Raw genomic sequence first — 12,702 nt, forward strand, 5'->3', positions numbered from 1 at the left:
AGAGAGAGAGAGGGAGAGAGAGAGAGAGAGAAAGAGAGTTAAGACAGGAGAAAGAAAAAGCAAAAGGAGACTGAAAAATGAAGAGGCGGTGCAGAAAGAGAAGAAATCTCAAAAGAGAGAAAGCAAGTAAATGAAAGAGAGAAAGAAAATAGTATTACGAGTACAGAGAAAGAGGCAAAAAGAGAAAGAAAGAAAGAGAGAGAAAGAGAGAGAGAGAGAAAGAGAGAGAGAGAGAGAGAGAGAGAGAGAGAGAGAGAAAGAGAGAAATGTGGAATCACAGAACTTCACACCACCGCCCACACACAGCTGTGGAGATATCTTACTTACACACACACACACATGCTGGGACTGTAATATAGAACTGTAGGTAAAGGTCAATTTATTAAAATCTCATGGACATACAGTAAAAGGCAGAAGAGCAGTTAAGCCCTGTTAGTAGACACCAAACACAGCAGCAAATCAATAAACCTAATGTCCACTACAGCTCTCTCTATCTCTCTCTCACTCTCTCTCTCTCTCTCTCTCAGAATAAAACAAATAGTGCTTACAATTCTACACCTATTGCTTTCCATCCTGCAACTGAAATGAAATGAAACAGTTACATCATCAATGACATTATTAGAAATCAATGATTTATGATTATGCAATGAATTACATTCACATTCGGTTTGAATTCTGTATAGAATGGGTAGAGTCTGTACTTCTGACTTATTTCTGTATGTTTAAATATCAGGAATCAACCCCAATATGGCCACAACAACAGTGCGTACAGTAATAACTCTATCAAATGAATGTACCTTTAAACTGGTCAAACAGTATAAAGAAACCATGAGCTGGGTACAAGGGTGCTGTTTGACCCTTCCTCTAATTAAATTTAATTTAAGATACGCTGAAAGCTTTGCGATGCAATTTGAACACTTGCTTAGATTCGGGACAGTGTACGACAACACATTTGGTACATTTGGCTATATGTACATTCGCATCTGGCAATTTGAGACATATAGCACTCTCTCAATAGACTACTTAGACGTCACAAGTATTTTTACATCGATCAGCCATAACATTACCACCATCTGCCTAATACTAAGTAGGTCCCAATTGAACTGTCACAATAGATCTGACCATTTGAGACAAGGACCCCACATGACCTCTGAAGGCATCCTGTGGTATCTGACACCACCAGGAGGTCATATAAGTTGCAAGGTGGGGCCTCCATGGATCTCATCAATGGGCCTTAGGTTCCCATGACCTATGTCCAGTTTTAGATGTCCAGTTCACCAGCTGTCCTTTCTTGGACCAATTTTGGTAAGTGGATCAGATTTTTATGCTTGTTCATTTCTCCTTTTAACAAACACATCGCCTTCAAGAACTGACCCACCCCTTGACAGAGCCAACCACTGTAGGTGAAGATAATCAATGTTTTTTCACTTCATCTGTCAGTAGTACTAATGATATGGCTGATCATTGTGTTGTATGAATTATTTCTCACTGAAATAAGCAATATGAAATTTTGAACATTCTGAAAGTGTAGATGCTAAACATCTAGCCCATACAACAGTTGTGTTTGGAAGCTGAAAAGGATACATTTATTATATTATCATTTGTACAAAGAAATTCTTAGCATTTTGCCAAATTTGTCAGTTATTTAAAAAATGGACAAATATGCCAACCTAAACCTGTCAATGCAGATTTGAAATTGAATGGATATGCAATTCATTACCAAGCAAAGCAATTATATAATTAGAGTTCAAAAATCATGCAATAATGTAACTGTAATTGAATGCATAACTATATGGCTTGCAGATGAATTATGTAATTATGTAGTAACACACCCAGACACACACATTCTTTCCGCATTCTACCTTTCTCTCTCCCTCGATGACAGTGAGAGGGACGCTGGTGGACGGCCATTTGCTTCTGGGGGGTGAGGGTTTGTCACAGTTCCACAGCACGATAATCTGAAACACATTCAATCCCACTTCAAACATTAGTTGTGTGGCATGGGGTGCTGTCACACTAATGTCACACTAATATTCATATTCACCCCCTGAGATGGAACGGCTTTCCTGCCTAATATTGAGTGGATCCACCTTGTGCCACCACAACAGATCTGTCCATTAGAGACAGGGACTCCACAAGAGCTCCACGTTGTAGCAGATCCTTTTGAGATGCGGCATCCATGGATCGCATCAATGAGCCATTAGGCCCATGACCCTGTTGGTAGGTACTGACCACTGCATACCAGGATGTTCTGATCTAGTTGTCTAGGCATCACAAATTGGCCCTTGTCGGAGTGACTCAGATGCTTATGCTTGTCCATTATCCCTGCTTTTAACAAATCACCTTCAAGAACTGACTGTTCCGTTGCTGTCAAATATGCCCCACCTCTTGTGAGATGTCACTGTGGATGAAGATAATCAATGTTTGTCATTTTATTACTGTTAAAATCACTTGACAAACCTTTATTTTATAGCTGATCACAGTCTGATTATATACAATTGTTCCAAACATGTAACAGTAATGTAAAACATTTCAATCATGCAAGTATAGTCCAGCAGCTCCTGGTATAAAGTGGGAAAATTCGATCTATTGGGATTTACAGAATAACAGTCTGGAGATCTGTTTGTGTGGTAAGTGAAAGAAGAAAAGGAGGAGATTGGGTGGAGGTGGCTGTGAAGTTTTTTTGACGTGTAGTTGAATATTAAGGGTAAGAGGACCGAGAGGATGAGTTTGGGGCATGATCCTTCACTCAAGAAAACATTATGTCTGATATCCTTTTGCTGCCAAAACAGCTTTGACTCTTTGAGGTGCAGACTCTGTAAAAGCTCTGAAGGGGTCCAGTGATATCTAGCAAGTTCAAGAAGATCCTTTAAGGTTGCACTGAGATCTGAGGAACTAGGAGGCCAGAGCAACATCCTGAATCTTTTTTAAGCTTCTAAAACCATTCCCAAACACTGGAGGTAATAGTCATCAGGCCATATTGACACAGTTTGCTGATTTCCCTGCTCTAACAGATCTACTAAACCTGGCAATCAACAGGTAAGTTGAATCATGTGTGCTTGAACAGGAAAAGCACGAAACTGTGTAGGAACCTAGTACTTGGTAGGTACTTGGTACATTCCAAACATGCCCTGCTGTTATGAGATAATTCATACTATTTGCTTCATCCGTAAGTGATCATAATGTTTTGGCACATACTAGCATTTTATGCCATGTGAGAGAGGTCTTTGGTTGTTTCTTGGGCCTTTGGACCTGCTGTTCTAAACAGCTTAACTGTTCCAAACACCTGATCCAGTTCATGAGATGATTAATACTTGTCTTGTCTTAATGGTCAAAGTGCTTCCAAGTCCTAGGCCTGGAGTCCTCCACATTGTAGTTTTTTCCTGCTCTCACTTGACCTTTGGACAGGTTTGTTAAAGAGCTTCGAAGTTAAATCAGGAGTGTTGGGAGCAGGAAACACTTTGTCCAAAAATGTTCTGGACGAAGACAAACACGTACCTGTGCACAGAACTTGGACTTGGCCACGGCAATGATGAGTTTGAGGATGGGCTGCAGTGGAGACTGGAGAGGAGTTACAGCCTGAATAACCGCCGTGAACTCCTGCTGAGGACCCTTACCTACTCACACACACACACATACACACACACACACATATATGTATTAAATTGGCATGAATTCTCATGCAATTACACAATCTTACCCTCTGATTCTGACACCCACTTACACTATATGGACCTTACACCTTACAACCCAACAGAATCCATGAAACCAAATACACATTCTCTCCCTCACACACCACACCATGTGAAGACCAGTCCATTCGAGACATGGATTTTACAAGAGCTCCAGATCCTTTCCACCCTGTAAGTTGTGAGATGGAACCTCCACGGATCGCATCAATGAGCCATTAGACCCATGACCAATGTTATTCTTTCTTGGATCACTTTTGGTAGGCGCTGGTAGGCTACATACCAGGATATTCTGACCCAGTTGTCTATCCATCACAAATTAGCCCTTTGTCAGAGTGGTTTAGATTCTTATTCTTGTCCATTTTCCCTGCTTTTAACAAATCACCTTTATGAACTTACTGCTCCCTTGCTGCCTAATATATTTACTCCTTGCGAGATGCCACTGTGGATGAAGATAATCAATGCTTGTAACTTCAGTCATTCCTGTTAATATTACTTTATTTCACAAGTCTTAATGTTATGGCTGATTGTTGTATGATTATATACAATCGTTCCAATCATGTGGCAGCAGTGCAATACTTTTAAATCATGCAGGTATGGTCCAGCAGCTCCAGGTCATGTTTGCATCAGCCATCAGAAAGGGGAAATTGTGATCTCAGTTATTTTAAGTGTGGCATGGCTGTTGGTGTCAGACAGGCTGGTTTGAGTATTTATAGAACTGCTGATCAGTCTGGAGACAGTGTGGAGAGTTTATTCAGAATGGTGCAATAAACGAGCATTCAATGAGCGGCCGTTTTGTGGGATGAAATGCTTGTGGAGGTCAACAGACAATGGCCAGACTGGTTTGAGGTGACAGAAAGGCTACAGTAACCCAGATATCCAGTCTATACAATAGCGATGAACAGAAAAACATCTCTGATTGAACGACACATCCAACCTTGAGCTTTGAGTAAACCATCTGGACTAGTGTAATGGTGTGGGAAATGTTTTTTTCACATACTTTGGCTCCGTTTACACCATTCAATCATCACTTGAATGTCACAGTTTATTTGAGTATCGTTGCTGACCATGTTCATCCCTTCATGACTACAGTTTACCACCCTGTAACGGCTAAACTGGGTTCATAAACATGCCAATGTTCAGTGTTCTTTAAGGGTCTTCCCAGTCACTGGATCTAAATCCAGTAGAGCATCGTTGAGATGAACAGGAGATCCGCAGCATGAAAGTCAGTATAAAAAGGGGTATGTGATGCGGCATTGTCAACAATGACCAGAATCTCAAAGAAATTTTTCCAACATCTTGTAGAATCCATGCTATTAATAGGTGAGGCTGTTTGGATAGCAAAGGAACCACCTAGCATTAGTGTGTGACACATACATACACACACTCAAGAGAGCTTTAACTCGGAGATAATATGGCACACACTAACACTGACACACACTTATATTGAATGAACATCCACATGCACACAGAAACACTTGCTCCCACGCTGCACACATGCACAAAGAGTTACACTCAGTCCAGTTCAGAATATGGATAAGAAGCGCTGTAGAGAATGGAGGTCATTAGTGAGGGCAGGACAGCAGCTTGTGGGGCTGAAGACACTAAAAGATTCAGCAGATCAGCTGATAATTCAAAATCTGGTTCTCCATCTCAGCCCTGCAGGATCTCCTCCAACACCTAACATGCCTGATTCTGCTCAGGCTGAAGCTGAAGGGTTGAATTATGTTGACTGGAGCAAAAAAAGAAAATGACAGACTTCTTTAACACTAAAGATCTCTGCTCTTAAACTACACAACTTAAAATGGTGTTTGCCCTCCTATGTGGTTCTACTGTAACTAGTATTCCAGAAAGTGTAGTGTGCCTTCATCAAATAGTAGACAAGAAGAACCGGAATGCTATGCCAAAGCTCAAAGGTCAATCTTTGGCTATAAGCCTCGTCAGCCTTCAGAACTGACCATGACTGTGTTTATGGCCACAAAAGAGAGCATTTGTTGCAACTGCAACATTTGATTTTGTGAGTCTGCTTTGTTATTTACTAAGATTTAAATATAACAGAGGTCACTAAAGGTTAAGCTGATAGTAATACATTCTATTAAAACTGATCACTGAAATGTAACCTGAAAACACACTCTTAAAAGATGCCAAATGAAAGTTCTTTTCCACAGAAGAAACACTTTCTGAAAAAACTTTTGGTATGTAACTGAAATGTGCAAATGTGAAGAGACTTTTTTAGTTTAAAATAACCTTCATTTATTCACATTACTCAGCACCATGGGTCTGAAAGGATGTGGAGATGATCAAGATCTTACTGAGAAAAGAAAAACGCATTACCACCTCCAGATCTCAACATCATTGAATATGCTTGGGATAACTTAAATGCTGAGAGGTAACTTAGAAGTTGTGGACAAATCTCCCTGAAAACACTGAAAGCAAGTCTTCTGAAAAGAATGTGCACTGTAATAAAGGTAAAAGCTGAACACACTCATTGCTGAAATATTCTGTGAATTTAGGTGGATACACCTAAATAAAATGGGAATAGTTGGTGATATTAACTTCCTGTTTGTGGCACATTAGTATATGGGAGGGGGAAAACTTTTCAAGATGGATGGTGACCATGGTGGCCATTTTGAAGTTGGCCATTTTGGATCCAACTTTAGTTTTTCGATGGGAAGGGGGTCATGTGACACATCAAACTTATTGGGAATTTCACAAGAAAAACAATGGTGTGCTTGGTTTTAACATACCTTTATTCTTCTATGAGTTATTTACAAGCTTCTCTTTGTTTACAGCCATTGACATGTCGCAGAGGTTAACACATAAGGAGCGGATAGAAATTGTGTTGATGTCTGGTGAACGCAGTACCCGGGTCATTGCAGCAGATTTCAATGCAAGACACCCTACGAGACCACCCATCTGCCATGCTACAGTTAGCAAACTGCTTGCCAAGTTTCGTGAAACTGGTTCAGTGTTGGATTTGCCAAAATGTGGATGCATGAAAACTGTGAAGAAACATCAGTGGTTGTCCTAACTTCATTCAGCAAGAGCCCACAGCGTAGCACACGCCACATGTCACTGGAGAGTGGCATCAGTCGAACATCCCTTCGGCAGATATTAGCTACTCACAAATGGCACCCTTACAAACTTCAGCTGCTGCAGCATCTCAACAAGGATGACCCAGATTGGCGCACTAAATTTGCAGAATGGGCAAAACAAAAATTGGAACAGAACCCTCAGTTTACACAGAACATTTTGTTCAGTGATGAGGCAAACTTTTATGTGAATGGTGAAGTTAACAAACAAAACCACCGCTATTGGTCTGACACTAACCCACATTGGATAGATCTCTCCAAGACTGTTGGAACACAAAAATTGATGGTATGGTGTGGTATATGGGGTACAAAGATAGTGGGGCCATTCTTTATCAATGGAAACCTCAAGGCCACTGGATATTTGAAATTGCTACATGATGATGTGTTTCCCTCTTTATGAACTGGCACATTCCCTGAGTTTTTCCAGCAGGATGGTGCACCACCACATTATGGGTGTCAGGTCCGAGCATTCCTAGACAAACAGTTTTCTGGAAAGTGGATTGGTCATCGTGGGCCAGTTGAATGGCCCCCAAGGTCTCCTAATCTGACCCCCTTAGACTTTTATCTTTGGGGTCATCTGAAGGCAATTGTCTATGCTGTGAAGATACGAGATGTGCAGCACTTGAAACTACGGATACTGGAAGCCTGTGCTAGAATTTCTTCTGCGGTGTTGCTATCAGTGTGTGAAGAGTGGGAGAAGAGGGTTGCATTGACAATCCAACATAATGGGCAGCACTTTGAACACATTTTATAAGTGGTCAGAAACTTGTAAATAACTCATGAAAAAATAAAGTTATGTTAAAACCATTGTTTTTGTGAAATTCTCAATAAGTTTGATGCATCACATGACCCTCTTCCCATTGAAAAAAAACTAAAGTTGGATCCAAAATGGCTGACTTCAAAATGGCCGCCATGGTCACCACCCATCTTGAAAAGTTTTCCCCCTCCCATATACTAATGTCCCACAAACAGGAAGTTAATATCACCAACTATTCCCATTTTATTAAGGTATATCCATATAAATGGCCCACCCTGTATATTCACTGCTATCAGACACTTGTGTCTCCATTTTAATCTCCGAAAAAACCCAAACACTAGCTAGGTCCTTATCATCACATGGCGCTATCTGGCATGGTGAGATCTAGCATGTGCTTCCTCTGAGTCACATGAACCTCTTTTACATCTTTTATATTCAAATCGGAAAATCTGCACACGTTGGAGAAGACTTATTCTACAATATAACAGAGTTCATTTTTGGCCCCAAGATTTTACACTAAACAGTGAAAGCTATTTTTGTACTGCTTGAGATGTCTCTACAACTTAATTGGAATCCTAAAGTAAATTCAATTGATTGTATATGAATGTGGATTGCTAGGATATGCCAGAATGGGCAAAATGTCCAGAAACAAGTGTGTCAAGCTTGTAGCTTAGGTTAGTGTGTGTAGATATATAGCCTCTGAATAACAGATTTTTTAATAAACCTATTGGCAACTTTGTGTAGAATTTTGTGCCAAAATTTGAATTCACTCTACTGTAGAATAAGTCTGTAATGTAATAAAACATGGAGAAGGTGAAAGGGGTGTGCAGACTTTCCGGCTTGACTGTAGAACTGCTTCTAAAGTAACATCATTATTAGAGTGCTAAACATGCTTGGAGGTGATCACTAATTTCCAGTTCTTTTACTTCAGCTAACAAATATCCACACTTACTAGCTTCTAAGTGATGATCACTGAGCATAATAACAGACGTACATGGTGGTACTGTGACTTTTTTTATGTACACCTTGGAGAGTCTTTGTTCCTCCCAAGTAACCATGAGGCCAATTACACTCTCTTGGACTCCTGGCCATGGATGGCTGTGGCATCAATGGGGATCTAACCTCATTTTTGTCCTTGTTTCTATGCTTTGTTTTCCTAAACTTGTGCTTTATGGACTGGATGGATGTTTTGACTGGAGAGAAATGAAGGCTGAGCTCTTTTTTTTTGCACAGAACTGCATGCTAGCACATATCCATCCTTCTGATATCACATTACTGTTTGTTTACGCTTTTGGCATGCATGTCCTTTTTGACTTCAAAATCTCGAATTTCTGATCCGTGCTTTTGTGTGGGATGTGAAGTTCTTTGGGTGAGTTGCAAAAGAAATGGGGCAGATTTATGAGGTCCGGGCCGGCTGCGGGGCCGCGGGCTCCGAGGGGCAGGCCGTACATCAGCGCATAGAGCTGTTACAGCAGCTTAGAGCTGCTGACAGGAAGTCTAAACTGCAGTGTCATCAGAATTATGGAAAGTGAGACTAACAGTGTCGCTGCCACTGGAGAAACAGGCCATCTATCACTCTGGGTGCGCAGATTTACTGCTCCCGGATAAAGTACGAGGACGACTTGTGCTGTACTCAACACACACCCATGTGCACAGGTATGGGAACACACCCCAACACACACAAACACAAGCCCCACATACGTACAACAATGAGCATATGTTTTATTAGGTGATTTTTAAATGCTGGTAAAGATATGTCTGCACATATATCCACACATAAACACACATAGGCACACATACACACACTACTGCCCTGGGACAGGTTGGCATCTATCTGAGTTACAGTTCCATTTTTGCTGCGACAGACTTTTACCGCTTTGAGCAGACGATGCTCAGGAGAGACGGAGACGCAGCATTTTTCACCCTCTTTCTCTCACCCACACACTTTCACACTCATACACACACACACACACACACAGCTGTTATCTCCCACACTGCAGTTACCTGACACAAGCTCAGCTGAAATCAATGATACAATCACAGACAGACAGACAGACACCAACTGGCATGTCAACATCCAGAGTGATAAACACACACCTACACACACTCACCTAGGACTCCATAGTAAAAGGGGAAGTGTGTGGGATCAGATGAGAACTGTGGGAGTGTGTACAGTCCACCTGGCAGAGAGTTCCACATCAACCTGCTCCTGGAGATGTGTGTGTGTATCCTGTCCTGGATTATCTGTGAAACATACACACACACACACACACATGCAAACAAGGAAACAGAACAGGGTGTGTTAGATCATATCCAGATAACAACCTAAGATTTACCTATCTTACATTTTCGTCACATAAATACATGCCGGATAGATGACAGAAATCCAATTTGCATCAGTGATGCTTTTCACTTGTTACTAGCAAATGCGAGGAAATGTATTCTGGACTCTCTTGAGATGATGATGATGATGATGATGATGATGACGTGTCCATCAAAAATTTTTGCTTTCATCTTGATTTAATGAAAATAATTTGTTAACGGACAGCAGACATTAACACATGACAGCGGTCTGGGGCAGGACTTCAGCCAGTGACTGGAGAAGAAACTAATAGCAGCTGTCAGATCACATCTTTAGAGTCCAGCTATAAAGAGCTAGCATGATTGTGAGTTTACTCTCCATAAAAAAAGTATGGGCTAATGCCAACATCTGACGATGCTGATTAATAAACACAGAAATTAAAGAATTTAGAAATCAGGACTAAGACAACATGCTTCAATATTACTTACATAATAAACACATTACATAATTACTCAAGTATTAGTTATGAAATATTTGTCAGACAAAAAAAAACTTATATCTCAATAACAGCAATTTTATAGAGAAGATTATAAGGAGCATTTCTGTTAGGTCAGTCATCATTTAATTTTTGACATAATGCAGAGAACAACTGTCAGAATCACATGAGGTCAAAAAGTTAAACATGAAGATACAAGGTTTTTGCATAGCAATGGTCAAATAAGGATTTTGTTCTTTTTGTAGGTTTATGCTGCATTGGTACTGGCCCAAAATGCTTAACTGTTGTTTCTTAACACTGATTTCATTGAAAATGATGGGGCGCATGGAAATTACACTCCACTTTTTAAAATGTTGAATTTCACAATGAGAGTCAAGAAATAGTTGACAGTCTTGTGTGGGGCAGCACCTGGTTTGGTAAAAAAAAAAAAATAATAATAATAATAAAATGTGGAATAATAAAATATGATATAACTGCAAGTATAGTAAAACAATTGCACCAAAAAGTAAAAAATATAGATATAAGACATAATGAAACATTTTCACCTAAATAACTATTGATGCCAATATGTTGATATTTTCCAAACATATTTCCAGGCATGTTAATGCAGTAGTCGAGCAATATCCTAAAATTTAATACACACATAAATATATTAGCGCATAATGTGTTGCAATATCAATCAAATCTAAACATCTGTAATATGTCAACACCCACTTCATTCCAATGTCACTGTGCCTTGCAACTTCCTAACCTCACGTCAGTATCTACCTGGAAACACACCCACAAGCATGGTTTTCTCAAGCTTTTGCACTAGGATGGTGGTTGGTGTGGGGTGGGGTATTCTCATCTTTAATTCTGGAAAACTTCTTGGAGCCTGTAGCAATGTGCATTAATAGATTTAGTTTTTCATTTATATCAAATGTCTTGGAAATGCAACGTTTCTGCAAAAGGCTAAATGTAAAACCCTGCTTCTGTCTTATAACACAGTATACAACCTGTGATTCATTTCACTAATATTGTACATCTGTTTTTTGGGAGTAAAGATTACATATGTAGCTTGGAAAACAGATCCATTAAGATTGTCTCAAATGCATCACCAACATTACTCCGACCACCTTTTGAAGTGCCAGAGCGATCAGGCAGCAAACGGTCTCCAGTGTGGTTGCCTTTTTCAGATGGCACAATCAGCTCAAAACATTTTAGGCTGAGTTGTGAGTTGTACACTATGGAACACTGTGGCTCCGCTGGCTTGGCATATATCATCACTGGAATGGAATTCAATTTAAAGCCCCTTTTACTTTCACTGCAACTATATAAAGGCCATCTCAGATAAGAGTGACTGTTCTATTCCTTGTTCGGGGACCAAAAAATGAACATCTGAATGGCCAACCTCTGACATTCCTGCAGCCTGCCAGGAGGAAGCCCTCAGCAAATCTTCAAATGGGGAAATCTTAATTAAGCAGATAACTCTCCTCAGTGCAGCACCAATTAATCAAGCTCATCCTAATCAACAAAGGAGGTCACAACTGGCTCTCATAAGGAGAGGCCTGTGGAAAGCTCTGAAAATAACCCATATTAAGCCATATGCGGCCACATGTTCACATTACATCTCATGTAACACACACACATACAGTGGGGAAAAAAAGTATTTAGTTAGTCACCAGTTGTGCAAGTTCTCCCACTTAAAAAGATGAGAGAGGCCTGTAATTGACATCATAGGTAGACCTCAACTATGAGAGACAAAATGAGAAAAAAAATCTGAAAATAACATTGTCTGATTTTTAAAGAATTTATTTGCAAATAATGGTGGAAAATAAGTATTTGGTCACCTACAAACAAGCAAGATTTCTGGCTGTCACAGACCTGTAACTTCTTCTTTAAGAGGCTTCTCTGTCCTCCACTCATTACCTGTATTAATGGCACCTGTTTGAACTGGTTAACAATATAAAAGACACCTGCCCACAAACTCAAACAGTCACACTCCAAACTCCACTATGGTGAAGACCAAAGAGCTGTCGAAGGACGCCAGAAACTAAATTGTAGACCTGCACCAGGCTGGAAAGACTTGGTGTGAAGAAATCTACTGTGGGAGCAATAATCAGAAAATGGGAGACCTACAAGACCACTGCTAATCTCCCTCAATCAGGGGCTCCATCACAAGATCTCAGCCTGTGGGGTCAAAATGATCACAAGAACGGTGAGCAAAAATCCCAGAACCACACGGGGGGACCTAGTGAGTGACCTGCAGAAAGCTGGGGCCAACATTACAAAGGCTACTGTCAGTAACACACTACGCCGCCAGGGACTCAGATCTTGCAGTGCCAGACGTGTTCCCCTGCTTAAGCCAGTACATATCCGGGCGCGTC

The 12,702-nt window shown here is 40.5% G+C and overlaps 1 protein-coding gene across 2 annotated transcripts in view; it reads right to left on the reverse strand.

Moving 5' to 3' along the window:
• LOC140554821 (exostosin-1) overlaps window positions 1-12,702 on the reverse strand; it is a 289,508-nt gene that overhangs the window by 31,380 nt on the left and 245,426 nt on the right. For both annotated transcript variants that reach the window (XM_072678222.1, XM_072678213.1), the window contains exons 6-8: window positions 9,650-9,782; window positions 3,499-3,617; window positions 1,863-1,958 (exon numbers count right to left, since the gene is read on the reverse strand). In XM_072678222.1, the coding sequence (XP_072534323.1) occupies window positions 1,863-1,958; window positions 3,499-3,617; window positions 9,650-9,782 (348 nt within the window). The remainder of the gene's footprint in view (window positions 1-1,862; window positions 1,959-3,498; window positions 3,618-9,649; window positions 9,783-12,702) is intronic.

The sequence above is a fragment of the Salminus brasiliensis genome, chromosome 1, assembly GCF_030463535.1.
Source record: "Salminus brasiliensis chromosome 1, fSalBra1.hap2, whole genome shotgun sequence".
Lineage (NCBI taxonomy): Eukaryota > Metazoa > Chordata > Actinopteri > Characiformes > Bryconidae > Salminus > Salminus brasiliensis.